General features: G+C 46.7%; 2 protein-coding genes across 3 annotated transcripts; one reads left to right on the forward strand and one right to left on the reverse strand.

The window, feature by feature from the left end:
* Positions 1–121: 121 nt before the first annotated feature.
* On the forward strand, positions 122–10,268 carry EIF2B2 (eukaryotic translation initiation factor 2B subunit beta). Its single transcript, XM_089658939.1, has 8 exons — positions 122–330; positions 2,410–2,530; positions 8,513–8,661; positions 8,736–8,899; positions 8,969–9,064; positions 9,140–9,277; positions 9,897–9,963; positions 10,034–10,268. The coding sequence occupies exons 1-8, from the start codon at positions 168–170 to the stop codon at positions 10,189–10,191; spliced, it is 1,056 nt and encodes a 351-aa protein (XP_089515065.1). The 5' UTR covers positions 122–167; the 3' UTR covers positions 10,192–10,268.
* On the reverse strand, positions 10,230–19,931 carry MLH3 (mutL homolog 3). Of its 2 annotated transcripts, XM_089658940.1 has the most exons (9): positions 18,788–19,519; positions 17,437–17,509; positions 16,830–16,913; positions 16,642–16,747; positions 16,414–16,573; positions 16,276–16,299; positions 16,005–16,077; positions 15,501–15,652; positions 10,230–10,404 (listed from the first exon to the last, which is right to left on the reverse strand). In XM_089658940.1, the coding sequence occupies exons 1-9, from the start codon at positions 18,803–18,805 to the stop codon at positions 10,258–10,260; spliced, it is 837 nt and encodes a 278-aa protein (XP_089515066.1). In that variant the 5' UTR covers positions 18,806–19,519; the 3' UTR covers positions 10,230–10,257. The 2 variants fall into 2 exon arrangements, with proteins under 2 accessions (XP_089515066.1, XP_089515067.1); XM_089658941.1 differs by lacking the exon at positions 15,501–15,652 and having other exon boundaries at positions 18,788–19,931.
* Positions 19,932–20,252: the final 321 nt, after the last annotated feature.

A 20,252-nucleotide genomic window follows, 5' to 3' on the forward strand; every position in this document is an offset into this window, starting at 1 on the left:
CCCAACCCCCTTCCCATTACACCGCCCCCCAGCTGATGGCAGGGAGTGCGGGAAAAGTAGCGTAGAGGTCACGTGCTCACTGGTGCCAGGAAACAAACTTCGCCCGCCGCCGTGTGCTACGCGGTGACGTCACTTAGCCGTCTGCCATCTTGGTACTCCTTGTCACCATGCCGGCCGGATCGGAGAAGGAGTCGGAGTTATCGGAGCGGATCGAAGCTTTCATCACCGGCCTGAAGAGGGGGGGAGGGCGCCCGAGCTCGGAGGAGACCGCCCGAGAGACTGTGGGCCTTCTTCGCCGTATTATCGCTCAGGCCAGATGGGGCAACGCGGGTGAGGGCCTCACTGGCCAGCGGGGGTACATTGGGGTCTAGAGTTACCACCTCATCCCTTTAAAACCGGTTCTGGGGCCAATCTAAAGCAGATAAATGAGTTTAATTCCCACCGTAGTCAGCCGCAGAGCCGCGTCAGTCGTAGGAGTTGGTGTAGGCCCAGGTCACACCTGAGCGACTTTTAGCGCCAAGCTCCATAACGATCAGGGAGAGAAAAAAATCAGTATGACTCCATGGAGATGTTCGCACCTCCATTCCGAGTCGCCTGAGGCTCAGAAACGGTTTGGGGATTCCTTTGTTGCTCCATTCGGACAGACTGATGCCTTTTAATTCCTGGAAAAGCACAAATCACACGTTTTGTCGGCATGGCAACAATCGATGCCATGGCAACAATCGATGCGGCAGATGAAAATTTTTCTCTATTGGCTAATACAAAATTTGTCAGAATTCAAAAAAGCCCCAAAACGCCTGGACAGATCGCGTCGAACGTTCGCAGACGTGCATAAAAATGCACAAACGCTACGCTCACGTGTGAATGGGGCTTATAAGGGATGAGGTGGCAACCCTAATGGGGTCACTGTTCTGGGATGACGGGACAGCAGGGTCACCGTCTGGGATGATGGGACAGCGGGGTCACCGTCGTGATGAGGATAGTCAATGGGTTTATTCAAGGGATGAGGACAGACCGCAGGTCACCTTGGTAACGAAAGGATGATGACGTCACCTCCAGACAAAGATGGACAGTGGGGTTACCCCAAGGATGAAGGGGAACAGTGGGGTCACCCAGGGATAAGTATGGACATTGTGTGGGGGGGGGAGGAGGCCTGCAACAAGTGTGGATGGTGCGTCACCCCTCGTAATGAGGGACGATGATGTCACATATGGGACGAGGATGGATGTTGGGGACACCCCGGAATAAATATGGACATTGTTGGGGGGAGGCCTGTAACAAGTGTGGATGGTGCGTCATCCCTCGTAATGAGGGACAATGACATCACATGTGGGGTGAGGATGGATGGTGGGGACACCCCGGGATAAGTACAGACATTGTTGGGGGGGGGGGGTGCTTGTAACAAGTGTGGATGGTGCGTCATCCCTCATAATGAGGGACAATGACATCACATGTGGGATGAGGACAGATGGTGGGGACACCCCGGGATGAGTATGGACATTGTTGGGGGGGAGGCCTGTAACAAGTGTGGATGGCACGTCACCCCTCGTAATGAGGGACAATGATGAGGTCACATGTGGGACGAGGATGGATGATGGGGTCACCCCCAGAATGAAGGTGGACAGTGGAGTCACCCCTGGGATAAGTTTGGACGTTTTGGGGGGGGGGGGGGGGCCTGTAACAAGTGTGGATGGTGGCCACCCCTCCTAATGGGAGAGAATGAGGGTCACCTGCGGGACAAAGATGGATGGCAGGATCACCTGGCTGATGGCGGATGTTGGGGGGAGGGGTGCCCTGTAATAAGGGAGGGAACCCCTGTAACGATGGTGAATGGCAGGTCAACCTCATGACAAGGAAGGATGATGGGGTGACCTCCAGGATAAGCATGGATGGGAGGCTCACCTCCAGGATAAGGATAAATAGTGGCATGTCACCCCCATGAGGAGAGCTAATAGTGGGGTCACCTCTGGGTTCAATGGGGGCACCCCTGTAATGGGGGTGGCGGGTTAGCCACAAGATGAGGACAAACTGGGTCACCTCTGGAAAGAAGGCAGATGGCCAGTCACCCCCATGACAAGGGAGGATGGCAGGATCACCCCCAGAATAAGAGTAGACAGCAGGATCACTAGCAGTATGAGGGCAGATGATGGGGGGGGTGTACCCCTCTGTATTGAGGGCAGACAGCAGGTCGCCCCTGTGAAGAGGGAGGAAAAGCAGGGTCACTCCCCAGGAAGAGGGCAAACAATTTGTTCACCCCCGCAATGAGGACAGATGGCAGAGAGCCCTCCCTGGGATTAGTAAAGATGATGGGGTCACCCCTGGGATGTATGGTGATGGTGTCACCCCCAGGATTGGGTTGTACAATGGGCAGTTGGGTCTCCACTTGTGTAACGTCTCTTGTTCCTCCAGGAGAACTGATGGACATTATCCGGAGGGAGGGAAGAAGGATGACGGCTGCACAGCCTTCGGAGACCACCGTAGGGAACATGGTGCGCCGGGTGCTGAAACTCATCCGTGAGGAATACGGCAGGTGAGGAACCTCCATCATGCTGCCGAGCACACTGTGCTAGGAGGTGCCAGAGAAGGAAATTGAAGTCATGGGATGAGCATGATGGCTCCATATTCATGCAGAAAGTTTCACATACGACCCTGTACAGCTGGTGCTTTACCATCACAGGAGAGGGGTCGTTATTATTGCAGCCTCGTAGATTTCACCATGAGCCTCATTACCTGACAGGTAGTCGGTGCATAACTTCTAGGTAATATGACTGAATCTCCTAGACCCTCCCCCCATGGTGTAATGGTATATAAATGCTGGCACTTGTCCACTGGCTGTACAATCCTCTTTATTAAAGCACAGGGTAAAATCCACCGATAAGACAGTACTGACATGTTTCAGCCAGGAAAGGCCTTAGTGCCAGGTCACATATATGTGGTTTGGTTGCGGTTTGAACCGCAGCCAATCCGCATGAAATGTGAAATAACATTGCTTCCTATGGTGCTTGTTCACATATGTCCGGTGCACTAGCGGTGCAGTTTGAAAAAGAGTCATGTGTGATTTCTGAGCAGTGCGTTCTGGTTCAGGTGTGGATTACAGGCTTCTATTGGAACCGTTTCTAAACCGCATATGTGTGAACAGGATGAAATCCTGACCTGAACCTGGTGTAAACCTGACATGAAATGCTGAACAACTACTGTGTAAATTAGCTGTAAAATCTGAGCTTCAATCCGCACCGCACATGTGTGAATCAGCTCTTAGTCATAGAATGCTAACACGGTCTTAATCTGTGATTTTACCCATGATTTACCCCCCCCCCGGCGGTATTCCCGAGTGTACCAGAAGCAGTAACCCCGAGCTACACTTGGGATTACCCTGCAACGTTGCTTTGGGATCCCGCCAGCAGTTACATTGTCCTGCGCTCCCGCAATTTCCCCCCTGCAGCGTCCCCGGCCATCTTCTCTGGCCGATGCCGTCTTTGGGGTTCCGTTCCCTGGTAGCATCGGAACATATGGGGGACAGATCCGGCGGGAAATTTAAAAATGTGACATTCACTAAATACACTAAAATCACATAGTATAACATTCCTGTATTAAACCATTTCACATACATTTTGTCCCGAGTGCTTTGTCCGGCGCCCTGCCTGCATTTTTACTGTTCTTTCTGCCTGGAAGCTGAGAAACGTCCATGGCGTCCAAAAAGCGTCCCTTTACGTCAAAAGCGGTTTTAGACCGGCTAGAGAACAGCGATAGTAAATTAGAACCACTTGCAGAATTGAGTGATAATGATTCATGGGGGAAATTCGTCATCAGACACTGAAATCGATTCTGCAACGGAGCTCAGCGATGTGCGAACTTGGCGCTATATTTCACATTTCAGTGTTTTTGGTTTGATTATATTATTTAATTCAATTTATTATATTATTTTTTATGATTATTTATTATATTATGATTTTGTGTTTCAAAGTTTATTATACCTGGGATGTTTACTAGACTCTTGTTCGGACAGATTACAGTGAATTATTCCTAAAAATTACAGGCCTACAATAAAAAAAACAACATATTTGCATGCAAAAAAATGTACCGCTTTGAGCACAGAAATACTGACATAATCAGACTGCTAAGGAGGTTAATAGAGGATTGTACAGCCCATGGCTGACTGCCAGTTTTTATATATAGTCTGTTTGGAGGGTATATGGGAGCTTCAGCTGCAGTACTGTCACCTGCACACTGATATCAGATCCACCTGGGTTGAGTTTTTTGGAGAGTCCTATGGTATGGTACTGCCTTCACAAGCTGTGGGTGCTAATAGTGCTGCGTTCATGGGGTATTTGTCATGTGAACTTCCCCAGAAGTTGGAATAACAGCTTTGGGCTGTTGCAATGCACTTCAGTGCAAGTTCCTCCTCCATGGGGGTATTGTGATTGGTTCTTGGCACTTGTGCCTGTGAACAAGTTGAGGTGTGAGCTTCCAAGATAACACGCTCAAAGTACTATCCATTCGGCAGCACATAAATGCACCATACGACCTGTCCTATCTATCTGACCACACGTGAGTGCAGCATGTGATCTGCTCCGTATATCCGACCACACGAGAATACATATGATCTATCCAACTACACAGAAGCGAGGCATATGATGCATCCTATATATCTGACTGCACATGACCATAGGATATGATCCTTCCTGTCCAACTGCACGTCCATTCCATCCACCCGACCACACATGATCTGTCGCATCTATCCAACTGCATGTAAACACAGCCTATAGTCCATCCCATCTATCCAGCCTCAAGTGAATGCAGCAAATGAGCTGTCCTTATCTATGTGAATGCAGCATATGATTTATCTCCTCTGTCTAACTGCCTGTAAATGCAACATTTGATCCATTACATCTATCCGACTGCACGCGTAAACAGTATATGATCCCTCCCATCAATCCAACCACATGTAAAAGCAACAAATGATTTGTCCAATGTATATGCCCGAGTGATCGTACCCCTGAAGGCATGCATGCGCACGAAACACGTCGGGTGGAGCCGCACTTGCTGACGTCACGCCGCCATTGCCGAAAGTTGGAAAGGCGGACATCTTGGTACTCCATTTTACCTTCATTCTTGTTTCCACATGGATTGTCTTTTTATTCATTATTTAATAAAATACTACACTACAGGTGAAACTTGAAAAATTAGAATATCGTGCAAAAGTTCATTTATTTCAGTTATGCAACTTAAAAGGTGAAACTAATATATGAGATAGACTCATTACATGCAAAGCAAGATAGTTCAAGCCGTGATTTGTCATAATTGTGATGATTATGGTTTACAGCTCATAAAAAACCCCAAATCCACAATCTCAGAAAATGAAAATATTGCATGCAATCAATAAAACAAGGATTGTACATAGAACAATATCGGACCTCTGAAAAGTAGAAGCATGCATATGTACTCAGTACTTGGTTTGGACTCATTTTGCAGCAATTACTGCCTCAATGCGGCGTGGCATGGAAGCTATCAGCCTGTGGCACTGCTGAGGTGTTATGGAAGACCAGGATGCTTCAATAGCGGCCTTCAGCTCTTCTGCATTGTTCAGTCTCATGTCTCTCATCTTTCTCTTGGCAATGCCCCATAGATTCTCTATGGGGTTCAGGTCAGGCGAGTTTGCTGGCCAATCAAGCACAGTAATCCCACGGTCATTGAACCAGGTTTTGGTGCTTTTGGCAGTGTGGGCAGGTGCCAAGTCCTGCTGGAAAATGAAGTCAGCATCCCCATAAAGCTCATCTGCGGAAGGAAGCATGAAGTGCTCCAAAATCTCCTGGTAGACGGTTGCGGTGACCCTGGACTTAATGAAGCACAGTGGACCAACACCAGCAGATGACATGGCTCCCCAAATCAACACAGACTGTGGAAACTTCACACTGAACTTCAAGCATCCTGCAGTGTGTGCCTCTCCATTCTTCCTCCATACTCCGGGTACTTGGTTTCCAAATGAGATGCAAAGGTTGCTCTCATCAGAATAGAGGACTTTGGACCACTGAGCAACAGACCAGGTCTGTTTTTCTTTCGCCCAGGAGCAGCTTGACAAGAGGAATATGACATTTGAAGCCCATATCCAGGATCTGTCTGTGTGTGGTGGCTCTTGATGCACTGACTCCAGCCTCAGTCCACTCCTTGTGAAAGTCCCCAACAATTTTGACTGGCCTTTTCCTGACAATCCTCTCCAGGCTGCGGTCATCCCTGCTGCTTGTGCACCTTTTTGTTCCACACTTTTCCCTTCCACATAACTTTCTATTAATGTGCTTTGATACAGCACTTTGGGAACATCCAACGTCTTTTGCAATTACCTTTTGAGGCTTTCCCTCCTTATGGAGGGTGTCAATGATGGTTTTCTGCACAACTGTCAGGTCAGCAGTCTTTCCCATGATTGTGATTTCTACTGAACCAGACTGAGAGACCATTTAAAGGCTCAGGAACCCTTTGCAGGTGTTATGGCTTAATTAGCTGATTAGAGTGGGACACTTTGAGCCGAGAATTATTATTATTATACAGTATTTATATAGTGCTAAAAGCTTTGCTCAGCGCTGTACATTATAGTGGGGGACAGAACATGAGACAATACAGTAACAAAACAAAACACAAGGGGTTCAAGGGCCCTGCTCTTTCGAGCTTACAATCTAGGAATATTGCACCTTTTCATAACACTCTAATTTTCTGAGATTGTGGATTTGGGGTTTTCTTGAGCTGTAAGCCGTAATCACAATTATGACAAATCACGACTTGAACTATCTTGCTTTGCATGTAATGAGTCTATCTCATATATTAGTTTCACCTTTTAAGTTGCATTACTGAAATAAACGAACTTTTGCACGATTCTCTAATTTTTCGAGTTTCACCTGTATATACTACTTTGGCTCCTGTGGTGAGCTATTCCTCATAGGAGAGGGTCCACCTGCGTTTTTGCCCTTGGCTGAGCATCCATTGCAGTGGCTTCATTGCTGTTACCCGTACTCAGAGATGTGCTTACATACCAGTAGATGTCTGGTGAGTGTACATCTGTCAGAGCTGGTGGATTCCCTATTGGATCACTTCACAATATTTCATCGTGATTGTTGTACTTTTATCCCTACGGACAATTTATAGCTTACTCCACTGATATGTTATGGAATTTATATAGTCTCACTTTACTGTGTCACATTTATTGAACATTTTTTTTATATTTGATTTTTATATGCTGCACTCGCCTGTTCCGCTGATCAATTTTTTATTTTTTTTTTTGTTATATGTCAGATTGACTTTGCACTTTATTTTCACTATAATATCATTCACTTAGTTTAGCGTTGCATTTTCTATATATTTATCTATAAGGAGTTGTTACCTATACCTTGGTGCTAGCTGCTTTATAGTTCCAGCACTCGCCTATGCTTGATATTTATATATGCCTGCACGTAAATGCAGCATATGAGCCGTTGCATCTATCTGACTGCATGTGAACACAGCATGATACTTATCCCATCTATCTGACAACCACGCATGAAAGCAGAATATGATCCATCCCATCTATTCAATCCCACATGAGCGATGCATGTGATCCATCCCATCTATCTGACTGCATGTGAACACAGCATGATACCTATCCCATCTATCCGACAACCACACATGAACGCAGAATATGATCCGTCCCATCTATCCAATCGCACATGAGCGATGCATATGATCCATCCCATTTATCTGACTGCATGTGAACACAGCACATGGTCCATCTCACATTGCAATGTCACAATGCTCTTCACCCTCAGTCCTCCTTAACAAAGGACAGCAGGATGTCATCCAGCATCATCCACCCACTTCCTGCCTGCATTGGGTGTCATGGACACACCTTCTCTTGTCTTAGATAATCGGGCGTTACCATGTATCAGTACAAATATGCGTGCAGGTCGTAGGCTCCTGTATCATGGGGAAGACACATGATCACAAATTCTCTGAGGTTCTTAAGATATGAACATAAATATAACTCAATAGGAGGACAGAAGGCGAATAGGATTGCACTGTTAGGCTTCATGGAATTTGGAGGCAACGAAAAAAATATAGCATTTGCAGAGTAATCAGGAGGAGGAGTCAGGGACAGTAAGAATGGGAGATATACATTAAAGGGACCCAGTCTATACAACAAAGACCTCTAAAACCATGCTAATAATGGTCCAACAGGCTAAGGTCCAGTACTTTCTGCCTCCTCTACATTCCTATTGGCCACTGGGGCAGCTCATGATAGCAGTGGGCCCAGAAGGAATGAGTGGGTGCAGGACTTTTGCTGCTCAGAAATGCCAAAGCTCTGCTTGTCAGACTAACCCACCAATCAGCATTTGTGTTCCTTTAAATGTCCTGCAATGTTTTGGACTGAGTATTCACAGTACTATGCATACGCAGAGAAAGGTCAGACATATGGCCATGTTTTTTCAGTAATTGAGTCTTTCCATTGATTTGTGGCGGGTCACCTAATGGGTGTCCATCTTGTGCGCAGGTTGCGTGGCTGCAGTGAGGAGAATGATCAGCAGGACTCTCTCCACAAGCTGGTGATGGTGGAGGGACAGAGTGAGGACTTCAACACTTTCTTCCCACTGCTGAAGGCCAATGTGATTGAAGCTGTAAATGAGCTGCTCGTTGAACTGGGTAATGGTCTGCCATTGTGTCTGAACATCTCCCACCACTATGTCTGTTTCTGATTGGTCAATGTCTCCCGGCAGAGGGTACCACTGACAACATCGAAACTCAGGCCAAGGAACACATCCATTCCAACGAGGTGATCATGACGATTGGTAGTTCACAAACTGTGCTGCGTTTTCTGAAGGAAGCTGCTCGTAAGAGGATATTCCATGTTATAGTGGCTGAGTGCGCCCCCTTCTGTCAGGTAAGTAGAGCAGACTCTACATTTAAGGTAGGTCATCTACTCCCCACCACTGACACTTCCTGTTTTTAGGGTCACGAAATGGCAGTCAGTTTGGCCAAAGCGGGAATAGAGACTACAGTCATCACAGATGCTGCCATCTTTGCAGTCATGTCCCGTGTGAATAAGGTGAATAGAGGGAGGGGTGATGTGAATCTCACCAGATCTATGCGTGGCAGGTAAATGTAATTCCTTTTCTCTCAGGTTATTATAGGCACCAAGACCATCCTGGCTAACGGCTCCCTACGCGCAGTGTCCGGGACGCATGCATTGGCCCTGGCCGCAAAGCATCACTCCACTCCGCTCATAGTGTGCGCGCCCATGTTCAAACTGTCACCACAGGTACATTCTGAGTGTGGGGAATGGTGGTAATAATAGCAGTTTCTGTAACCCCATCTACCGTTAGTATCTCAGGCTTGTCCTTCCCTCAGTGTGTCAGTTTGTGAGTTTCCTCCCTCACTCTGTATGGCTCCGCCCTTGCCACGTGTCAGTTTGTGCACCTCCTTCTTCGTCATGTATCAAGTTTGTGTCTCCCCCTTTGCTGTGTGTGGCCCCCTCCATCCCCTTCTGAGTCACTTTGGGCAATCTCATCCTGTACTTTATATGTGGCCCCTCCTTCATTCTCTGTAATAAGTCTCTCTGGCTCCTCCCTTACTTTGTGGCCCCACCCTCATTCTGTCAGTTTGGATCCTCCCTTGCTTGATATGGCCTCCTCCCTCATCCTGTCAGTTTGTCTGGATCCTCCTCTGCTTTATGTAACCCCTCCCTCACCATCTGGCTGCTCCCTCACTGTGTTGCCCCTCCCTCACCCTTGATGTGAATTCATGTGCTTCTTTGCTTGCGGTGTGTGGGTCCTCCCTCACCCTCTGTTCCAGTTTGTGTCAGGTGGCTCCTCCCACCTTGTGCTCATTGGAAGGGGATGAATGTTGGTGATAACAGTACCATCTTTTCCCTTCTTCAGTTCCCCAATGAAGAAGACTCCTTCCACAAGTTTGTGTCTCCACAGGAAGTGCTTCCATTCTCGCAAGGTAGGGGGCGCTCTTCTCAGCTCCCCAGCTGCACTGTGTATATCGGGAGTAACACGTCTTTTCTCTGCAGGTGAGATCCTGTCCAAAGTCAGTGCTCATTGTCCCATCTTTGACCATGTCCCTGCGGAGCTGATCACATTGTTCATAACCAATATCGGAGGGAACGCTCCATCGTATATTTACCGTCTGATGAGTGAACTCTACCACCCTGCAGACAACGACCTGTGACACTGATGTCCGTGCACTCAAACACACAAAAGACTGAATTTAAGAAATAAATATTTTATTGTATATTTAAGTCTCCACCTCAGCCTGCGAGTGTTGTGTATCTGGATAAGTCTCTGCTCCGATTGGCTGTTCCATGCATGAAGATGACCCCGCCAAGCGCTTCCAGGCCTTGTAGTGGTGCCGTAGACGACTCAAGTTGGGCTTTAGAGTAACCTGATGGTAGAAAGAGTAGTTAGAGCAGATCTTGGGATCCGATGTCCAGTCTGCCTATTCACCTGCTGTTGGCTGGGCTCTAAATTCCCAAATTTTACAGTGATTTCTGCATCATCCATTGAGGGACACAGAAATTCATAAACAGTCGGGTTATACTTCTGGCTCTGGGAGATTGGGATACCACAAAGAGAATCATTAGCCAACCCTTATATTAATCTAGTGCCCTAGGAGGTTGGATGCCTTCACCTCTGCTGGGAAACATTTTACCTATTCTTTTGCTAGTCTTACAACTATGTGCTTTATTTGTTTTTTCTTCTTTCTATGATGACTTCAATCACAGTTCCTTGCTACGGCTGCTTGAACTGGCCCCTATAACACAGCTATCTACTAAGCAACTCATTCACTCCCTTATCATATCACAACTTAACTACTGTAAGTCCCTCCTCACCGGACTAGCTCACCACAGGCTATCCCCGCTTCAGTCGATCCTGAATATTGCGTCCAGACTCATCCACCTTACCAACAGCTCTGTATCCGCCACCCCCCACTGCCAATCCCTCCACTGGCTTCCGATTGCCCAAATGGATCAAATTCTAAATGCTAACACTGATGTACAAAGCTGTCCATAATACTGCCCCAAACTACATCACCAACCTAATATCCAAATACCACCCAAAACGCACTCTCCGCTCCTCACAAGACCTCCTCTCTAGTTCCCTGGTTTCCTCCTCCCATGCCCACCTCCAGGGCTTCCCCTCCCTATCCCAATCTATCAGACGTTCACCTACTCTCCTCTCGGCGCACCCTGAAAACCCACCTCTTCAGGGAAGCCTACCTAGCCCTCAGCTAATTGCCGATCTCCTCCACTCTTCCTATCACTCCATCCCCCACAGCTATTTCCTCCTGTACCACTATCCCCTCCCTCCTAGATTGTAAGCTCCAAGGAGCAGGGCCCTTGAACCCCTCGTGTATCGCATTGTATTGTTATTGTACTGTCTTGTGTATTGTCTCCCATTGAAATGTACAGCGCTGAGCGAACTGTTGGCGCTATATAACTACTGTATAATAATAATATAGATTGGCATTCCTTCAGTACCGGCTGATTTTCAATCTATGGGTTAGCTGGGTCTATCATTCGACTTGGGTACAAGGAGGCTGTCAGACAGCAATACTGATCATTGTACAGAATACAATAGCACCACAGGAGCGATCTCCTCCATCCACCTCAAATGTGTGCATGGGGGAATTGGCTTTTTTTTTTTTTTTTTTTTTTGTTAAAAAAAAACAAACAATCTATAATGTATGGTCAGCCTAACTCACATTCAGGCTGCAGGGCTGGCAAACACAGGTCTGCAAACCCCTCTGATAGGCTTTCTGTATGAAAGTGTGCCACCACTTCTGTAACTGGGGTGCTACATGTACATCAAGACAGGTTCTTGGGTAGTTTGCTTCCCTGGAATTTTGATGCTCAGGCCACCCACTTTAGCCCTTTTGGCTACCTTCTTGTGCCTGGCATCTTCTTCAGCTGCCCCTCATCCTTCTTTTGCAACTAATATTCTGCAGTGTGTCTTTCAAGATCTTCCTGGGTTTCCCGTACTCTGAGACCCTTGTTCCTTTGTACTGTAGGTCAGAACTTACCGACAGTAGCTGTATCCCATCCAGAATTATACTCCCTTGTGCAGCAGCATGCTATTACAGCCCTTAAGATTGTTTCTACACCTCAGCATGCCTCCTCTCTGGAGGAATCCCCTAATTTACAGAGTGGACCAGTACCAGTTCCTACTTTTCTTAATAAGGGAGAAAAGATACATTTTTTTGGGAGGTAAAAATAAAATGCACAATTATTTATTTGGAGCCTGCAGGGCATTGCGCACTCAATCAGTAGATCGCAGGTGCAGTGCAGGGATCCTGCAGGCTGTCAGTGTAAGCAATCTGATTGTACCTTGTATGGGCAGGCACTTGCACAATGAAAGAATCAATGAACTACCTAAAGTACGCACTAGCACCCTGGTAATTCATCGAAACGTACAAGCTGTCAGCCACAATGGCTGTCAGTAGGTGTAGTTCTCCCATTCACAGAACTGTGAATGAATGACATGGCCGGGTAGGCGGAGCCCTGCACCTCTGTGGTTTTTTTTTTTTTTTGTTTTTTTTTTCTTCATTTAAATTGTGACAGTGGGGGCAAATTGAGGCTGAGAGCTGCAGCAGCTGGAACGTGTTACATGTTCTACCCTAAAAGCAGGTGAAACATGTAACGTGTTTCTGAAGGTGAACTTATCCCATATGTATTGTAAGACCTGTACCTCCGGAGAAGGTTTGGGAGTTCTCCCTGTATCAGATGCAGCTGAGAGTGCTGTTCTCAGCCACATGCTGACTCTGATGTGCCTTTTACCATTTAATTTTCCTCAACTACTAGTCTCTTCTGCAGAAAGAAGTTTGCAAACCTAGGTGTGCCTCTTCTACTGCATTTCTTCAGAAAGACACCATCATTGGAAGACCCTTTGTTCCCCTGGATTGTCAGCAGATGGCTACTGCTGAAGGCACTCCCTGCTGTGCATAGAGTATGTGCAGAAGCCTTTGTGTTACCAGATTGACTGACTGGGGTTAGGTTCTTTTTTTTTTTTTTGACTGTTCAGTAGCCTTTTGTGGAAGCTTCTCCACATCCATTTGTTTTTATTCAGTCAGCTCAGTGCTCTTACTTTGACCTTGGAGGGGTACTTATTACACACCCAACCTCCTATATTCAGTCAACTTGAATTTAGGGTTGTACCCCTGAGTTGTTACTATTCTCAGGGGTTTGGCTATCCATAGGGATGTTGTTCTATGAGGTCTGGGATACCGCATAAGGCTAGGTTCACATAGGTGCGGCTGTGGATCCACGTGAATACTCGTGCAGCCGCACGGGAATGCGGACCCACAGGCAGGTGCCATTACTTCTAATGGCATGCCCCCAGCACTGGAAATCGCAGCCGTACTGGGAACCGAGGTTCCCGTGCAGGCTGCGTTTTTCAGACGAATTGCAGGGACTTCTTCTCTACGGGGCACGGGAGTCCATTCAAATGAATGGGCTCTCGTGCCCATGTAAAACACAGCCCGCACCTATGTGAACCAGAGGTAGATGGATTGTCTGGCCAGGCACTCCTTAGTGTGATACTTTCTTTCATCTTTAAATTGCAGGGGTTGGGAGAGTAAGGCTTGGGCTTTTTAGCATGTAGACCAACTGGTCTGCTATTGTGGACCTGTGTTTGTGATTAGCAACTTCTGTTTTGTTGTGGACCTACCTGGGTATAACACTGGCTATTCCCTACCCCTCAGTTGGACTGCTTTTAGATGTCCTGACTGTGTTTGGAGTTTCTGTGTCCCTTAGACCAGAAGGAAAAACATTTTTTTTTTGTTTTATTGTAAAATCTTATTCCTGGCATCCATTAAGGGCTCATTCACATGTACTACCATACATTTATTCAGAATTTTTAAAGCCTCGTAACTGCTCTTCAATGCCTGCCATAAATATTACAATGGGCACCCCATAGTGCTGTACACACAGCAGCAGTAGCTTTGTGTTGTAAATGTAAACAGCGTGTTGCTTTCTTAAGGTACTGAGGCTTGTCAGCTGCCTCCATTGGTTTCAATGGTAATGTTCTGTAACAGCACCTGTAGCATTTACAGAGTGTTCGTGAAATATTTATAAAGTTTTAGCTGGGAGAGGAGCAATGTAGGTTCCTGTATCCCAGAATGCCCTAGGACTCCATTGAAAACAGGGACGGCGCAGCTCCAGTCACTTCCTGTTTGGACAGATCAGCTGTATGCTAACACCATTTGCTTCTGGGTGCAGGCAAAGGCATTAAGCCAGCCAGTAATACTGACAGTGCCAGGCAGGAGAAGAGGCATTGAGCATTATTGCCAGTGCCAAAGCTTTTTGTGTCAGCAAAGCTGAGCTGGACCAAGCCAAAATCAAAACTACAAATCCATCCTTCAGAGAATTAAAAAAAACAAAACAAAAATTTCTGCTTCACCCCACAACCTAACCGCATCTCAATACAGATCATTTTCTCTACATCACTTTCCACTAAAAAAAAAAAAAAAAAAAAAAAAGGGAACGCTTTCATGGGCATTTATCAACCATTCTTGAAACTTTTTCAATGCTTTAAGAACGTCATAAATGCCATAGGCGTGTTTGAGCATTGCTTCATTTTTCATGATCAACACACGTGTGAATGAGCCCAAAGGGTCACAGGTCATGGTCCTGTGTATTGTTTTCTCACAATACCAAGGCATGCTGGGTAGTGGAGGGAGTTATATTCGGAGCTGGCTTACAGTTTTTCTGTTAGCTATTGACCAACCCTCCTGAAAGTGACCAACCCTCCTGAAAGTGGCAGTATAACCCAACTGTTTCTGAATACCTGTGTCCATGATCTCCGAGAAAGTAAGTACAAAAATCCTATTAGTCACTTACTGGCCTAACTGAATCTATCAAGATTCCTTCCTGGTTATTAGAAGTGGATCAGCTCCTGGTCTAGTTAGCTTTACTGTGTTTTGGTAATGAGTGTTATGTTTCTAGGACTTTCATTTTCTCCAGATACAAGGCTTTAGGTTTGCAAGCTTAATATTCATTCCAGAACAAACTGAGCAGCAAGATACAATGTGTTGCTCCAGGGCCGGGACAAGGGGTGGGCAGGAAGGGCGGCTGCCCTGGTCACTGTGCTAGTATGTGGGGGGGGGGGGGGCACCACAGGAAGTTTGGGGGAGGTGATTTGTTTGGAAGGGGGAATTTTGGAGGGTTTGTGCTAGGAGGGGAATTTTTTTTTTTGGGGGCAGGGTGGGGGGTGATTTTTGATGGGGGTTTATGAGGAGGGAGAGAATTTGGGCGGAGGAGGATTTCAGGAGGAGGCCAGAATTGTACTAGGAGGGAGGGGAAATTATGCTTAGGAGCCAAGCATGCAGATTAGTGCTTTTTTTTGTGAGGGGAGGAATTTTTTCTGCCACAAAATGCTGACACATCTTGGGGAGGCGCAATCTGGCATGCTCGCCCTGAGCTCTAGATGACCTTGTCCCAGCATTTTGTAGCTCCCTTGGGTGGTGGGAGGCTAGTACAATACCTGGTCCTCCATCTGCACATGCCTCAGATCTGCGAGGGGAAGCATGACTGGTCTTCCATGTGCGCATTGGAAGGGCAGGGAACACTGTGCCAGACAACGCATCAGGAGTCTACACTCCTCCAAAGTCAAAGGATCATTAAACTTCACCGCCCCTGCAAAAACCAAGATGAAGTTCATATCATACCTACGGGTAAATCTCCCCTCCCATCACCACATACTGAAAAAAGAACTCCAAAGTGAAATGACCCCTAGTTTAGGTAAGGTAATTGTAACTCTGTACATAATTTGGAGATTCTAAGCCAGAGGACTTCATGTGTAAAATTCAGGATCCCTAGCAGGCCAAACTCTAGTCACAGTTGTCTGCCCAACAAAGGTCTATGGGGATTCCTTGGTTCAGACGGCATACATACCTCATGGCTGCTTACCATCTTTCTTCCTAAAGTTCCTTAATAAATAACACCCTCTCTACCCCGTGGAACCTCAAACACAGCAGACTATCCTCACCATGACAGGCCTGTGATGCCAGCACCTTTAAAACTGTCCCTGGAAGAGGTCCAAGTGGAGCTCCTGGAGATTGCTGAGGGAGAAATGAGAGGTAACTGTATCACATGAACTTCATCACAGGACAATCTACTTCTACCCAGAGCCCGACAAGAATGCACCGTACAGACACTGCACACCCCACTACTCCATACACATGCTGCACACCATATTACTCAATCCTATACGTTTCCTGCAACAAAAATCTTTACAACTTTGTGTCCCTGAGACTCACCTTCACCTGTTCCTGCAGAAACTCCTGAAAAACAGAGAAATGAGATCAGTAAAAGTAAACTCTCACAATCCCCCAAACAAATCAGCCTTAACATTCAGCAAGCTCCACTGCATGTCTCCACACTGTCCTGCTTCTCACCTCCACCATCTTCCTGGCCACCATCGCTCTCCTTCGTTGCGTTTCACTGACCTTCTTGTCCACAAAACATTGGGGAATTTCGCTGACCAATACCCGGGATGAACAGCTGTCTGGAAATGAGAGGGACAATCCAACCCTCTGCAGCGCACCTGCGCGTATCCTGTAGAAAAAAAGCTACCATGAGTTGGAGAAACTGAACCATGGCGGGAGATGAACAACACAATATACCTGAGGAGGCGGCCCTCTTCTTCAGTAATGTCCACCTCTAGCGGGGGATTCACCATGGAAACCTTTAGTCTCCTTCCACCATCTTCTGATGATGGCTCAAAGGAGTCTGTGTATGGTAAAGGAGACATTAGAGGTGCCTGTTATTATTTGGAAAAGCGAGGATGAATACTTTTTTTTTTTTTTTTTACCTGCAATCAGCTGCTCCAAACGGACCCGCTCATGAGCCGCATGCTGATCCACCAACACCAACAGGTTCGCACCTGCAAAATCCACTTAGAAAAGACAAAAACAGATTCAAATGACTGACTGACTGAGAAGTCTCAGGTGAGAGATGTTGCTATCGTCCAGTATAGGTTTCCCTTCCCCAAAGTGAGTATGGACAGGACAAGGAACGTTTGCATGAAATTTCACCACTGGAGTCCCCAAAAAATAGAACATAGTTTTGGTATTGCTGTCAGATGCAGTGCTATGAAGCAAGAAAACATTACCACCCAACCTACACTCACTGCCTCAAAAACAAAAAAAAAACAAAAAAAACACCCAGCCCTGTTCACTCCCAAGACCTGAGCTGACTCTGCCCACTTCCAGGTCCTCCCTAACTCATCTCCAGGACCCTCTGTCGGCTCCCGGGCCCTCACCTGATTCTACCACCCCCAGGGTTCTAACTGAATTCTGCCTTTTCTCAGGTTTTAAACTAGCTCTGCCCACTCCCAGGCCCTCCAGTTAGACAACCTGCTCCTAGGACCTCACCTAACTCTGCCAGCTCCCTTGCCCCCACCTGACCCTGGTCCTCACCTGATTTTTCCATCTTTTCAGTCTGTGTGTCAACCAAGCATGCAATGAACTTTTTGTCCACTTGTTGCACAACCTGCAAAGAAGAATATTAGATAAATAACATAAGTGACATTACATCAGAGTGCTCTAGAGTCCAGCATCTCCTCACACTGACACCATGCTGTAAGGTTTCATAAATATTCCCTCTGTGGTTCATGGTCATGCAGTGTTGTCACTCTCCACCAGCTTTCATTCACACCAATCAGCACCTAGTGTTAGGATACCAACAATACTAAAATTGCAAAGGCATTCTATGCATGAAAATAAAAAACCTTAAGTATGCAGCCCCCCTAATACTTACCTGAGCCCGATCTCGATCCAGTGATGTGCACAAGAGCAGAAGCTCTCTCTCTCTCCTCAGTGGCTCAGAGACAGTAGTAGGAACCATTGGCTAGAGCTGCTGTCAATCACAACCAGTGAGGAGGGGGTTGGGGAGCAAGCACATGTGCACCCAGCTTGTTATGGGAGCACTCAGCAGGGCAGTGGAGCCAGAAGTGCAGACAGGGTACCCAAAAAGAGGAGGTTCAGGCCTGCTCTGTGCAAAACCATTGCACACAGCAGGAAGGTATGACGTTTATTTTTTTTTAATGTACCTGAAATATCACTTTATTATCTGTTCAGTAAACCAAACTTGTCAGAAATATGCCAACAGTGGGTCAAGACTTTTTTTTTTTTTGTAAAATATGTTCTCCCACCTCCTAAGCCTATTGGTCAATGAGGTTGTTCACATTAAAGAGGCTCAGGAGGCATGGCCAAGATCAACATACAACTTCTGCTGCCCAAATGATTGGATCTACAGCTCAGTATGTCAGCTCTTGTATATTTGCCTAAGGGCCCTTTCACATGGGCTGTCAGTCTGGATCTGTCAACGGTTCCAATCAGAACCACAGGCTAGGTCTATAGGTGGGCAGATGTAATCGGATGATTATTCATGTCCATTTTTTTAAAGCCTCGTTCACACGGGCATACTTAATCGTACACCCCTGTGAGGGGTGCGTTTTGCTTGCATGGGATGCACAGGCGTTTCATGCATCCATGTGCAGACTTTCCTTTCATGTCAATTGGGACACAGCTGCTGCTCCCAATTTTACATCTATGTGGATGTAAGTCACTGAATGCAGACTGTGTGAGATTGGGGACATGCACCCGCACCCACACACATGCTGATGGGAGGTTGTAAACTCTGATGAAACACTGAAGCAGATTAAATACCTTGAAATTCAAATAGCCTTCTATCATAAGAGCTCCAAGGATGCTATAACTGTCCACAGCACACTTTACCTCTCTCCATTATAAAGTATGGTCAGCGTACCTCCATGGTGCGAATCATCTCCTTAGTAAATCGATATGGGTACAATATATTGTGTATCTTCACAATCAAAGAATCTGAACGGTCTTTACCGATGTCCACAGCCACCTAACACAAGAAAAACATGCAATGCAACTCAAACTAGCCTTTAAAAAGAAAGTAAGCCGTATTCAAAAAGTGCACTGTGAGGCAGGACCCATTGTGAATGCTGTACAATGAGTAGGATGTATACATGTAATCATTATACGCTATATGATCAAATACAAAGCTCAAAAAAAATGAAAAAGGAACACTTTGAAAGCACATCAGATCTCAATGGGGAGAAATCTCCTGCTGGATATCTATACTGACATGGACGGGGTAATGTGTTAGGAACGTAAGGACGCCCCATCGGTTGATGGCAATGAAAATGATCGACCTACAGAGGACTGAATTTAAAGACACACTGACAAGCAAAGTGATAAAACGATGCAGCAGGCGAGTCCATTTTGGTGAAATGTCATTGCAGCAACTCAGAATGGTCCTCAGTAGTTTGTGTGGCCCCCACGTGCTTGTATGCATTGCCCGACAACGTCGGGAGAGGCTCCTAATGAGACGAAGGATGGTGTCCTGGGGTATTTCCTCCCAGATCTGGACCAGGGCATCACGGAGGTCCTGGACAGTCTGAGGTGCAACCTGGTGGCGTCAGACGGACTGAAACATGATATCCCAGAGGTTTTCTATTTGATTTAGGTCAGGAGAGCGTGGGGGGGGGGGGGGGGGGCATTCAATGGTATCAATTCCTTCATCCTCCAGGAACTGCCTGCATACTCTCACCACATGAGACCGGGCATTGTCGTGCACCAGGAGGAACCCAGGACCCACTGCACCAGAGTAGGGTCTGACAATGGGTCCAAGGATTTCATCCCAATACCTAATGGCAGTCATGGTGCCATTGTCTAGCCCAGGGGTGTCCAAACTTTTTTCAAAGAGGGCCAGATTGGATGAAGTGAACATGGTGGAGGGCCGAACATTTTTCCGAACATTCTTTGAACCATTACAATTAAATGCAAATAAATTATTTTATGTCGAGTTAATTGCAAACAACATACTTTTCATTTCATAACATTAAGATCAACTGACAGCTGAGTTTTCACAATGTATTGAAAATAAATAAAAAAAAAACAAAAAAAAAACAAACTTACCTGCACTAATGTGAAGGGTGAAAAAGGTAGCTGGAGCTGAAGTCTCTGCTCGGCAGCCGGGAGGGGAAGAGAAAACACACTTCACGCTGGAAGCCCGGCCCTGACGTCACCGCCCTCTGTCGCTCCCAGCGCGGCACAGTCACGCATGCGCACTGCTCTCAAGCAGAAGACTGTCTGCCACAGAAGGGAGGGCTGTGCGACAGCCGCATTTACACAGACCAGGGAGAACGCGCCGCAGTCAGGCATGCGCACTGCCCTCTGCTCTCAAGCAGAAGACTGTCTGC

This window comes from Staurois parvus, unplaced genomic scaffold (genome assembly GCF_062004578.1).
Source record: "Staurois parvus isolate SC_StPar_1 unplaced genomic scaffold, SC_StPar_1.0 ptg001112l, whole genome shotgun sequence".
NCBI lineage: Eukaryota > Metazoa > Chordata > Amphibia > Anura > Ranidae > Staurois > Staurois parvus.

What these genes read in the sequence shown, in the direction of transcription:
- EIF2B2 (XM_089658939.1), top strand. Translation starts at nt 168, where the DNA reads ATGCCGGCCGGATCGGAGAAGGAGTCGGAGTTATCGGAGCGGATCGAA. An exon ending in AGTGCGCCCCCTTCTGTCAG is followed by an intron (nt 8,900 to 8,968) that starts GTAAGTAGAGCA and finishes TCCTGTTTTTAG; the next exon opens with GGTCACGAAATGGCAGTCAG. An exon ending in TCATGTCCCGTGTGAATAAG is followed by an intron (nt 9,065 to 9,139) that starts GTGAATAGAGGG and finishes CTTTTCTCTCAG; the next exon opens with GTTATTATAGGCACCAAGAC.
- MLH3 (XM_089658940.1), bottom strand. An exon ending in TGAAAAGATGGAAAAATCAG is followed by an intron (nt 16,914 to 17,436) that starts GTGAGGACCAGG and finishes GTCTTTTCTAAG; the next exon opens with TGGATTTTGCAGGTGCGAAC. An exon ending in TTTGGAGCAGCTGATTGCAG is followed by an intron (nt 16,748 to 16,829) that starts GTAAAAAAAAAA and finishes TACCATACACAG; the next exon opens with ACTCCTTTGAGCCATCATCA.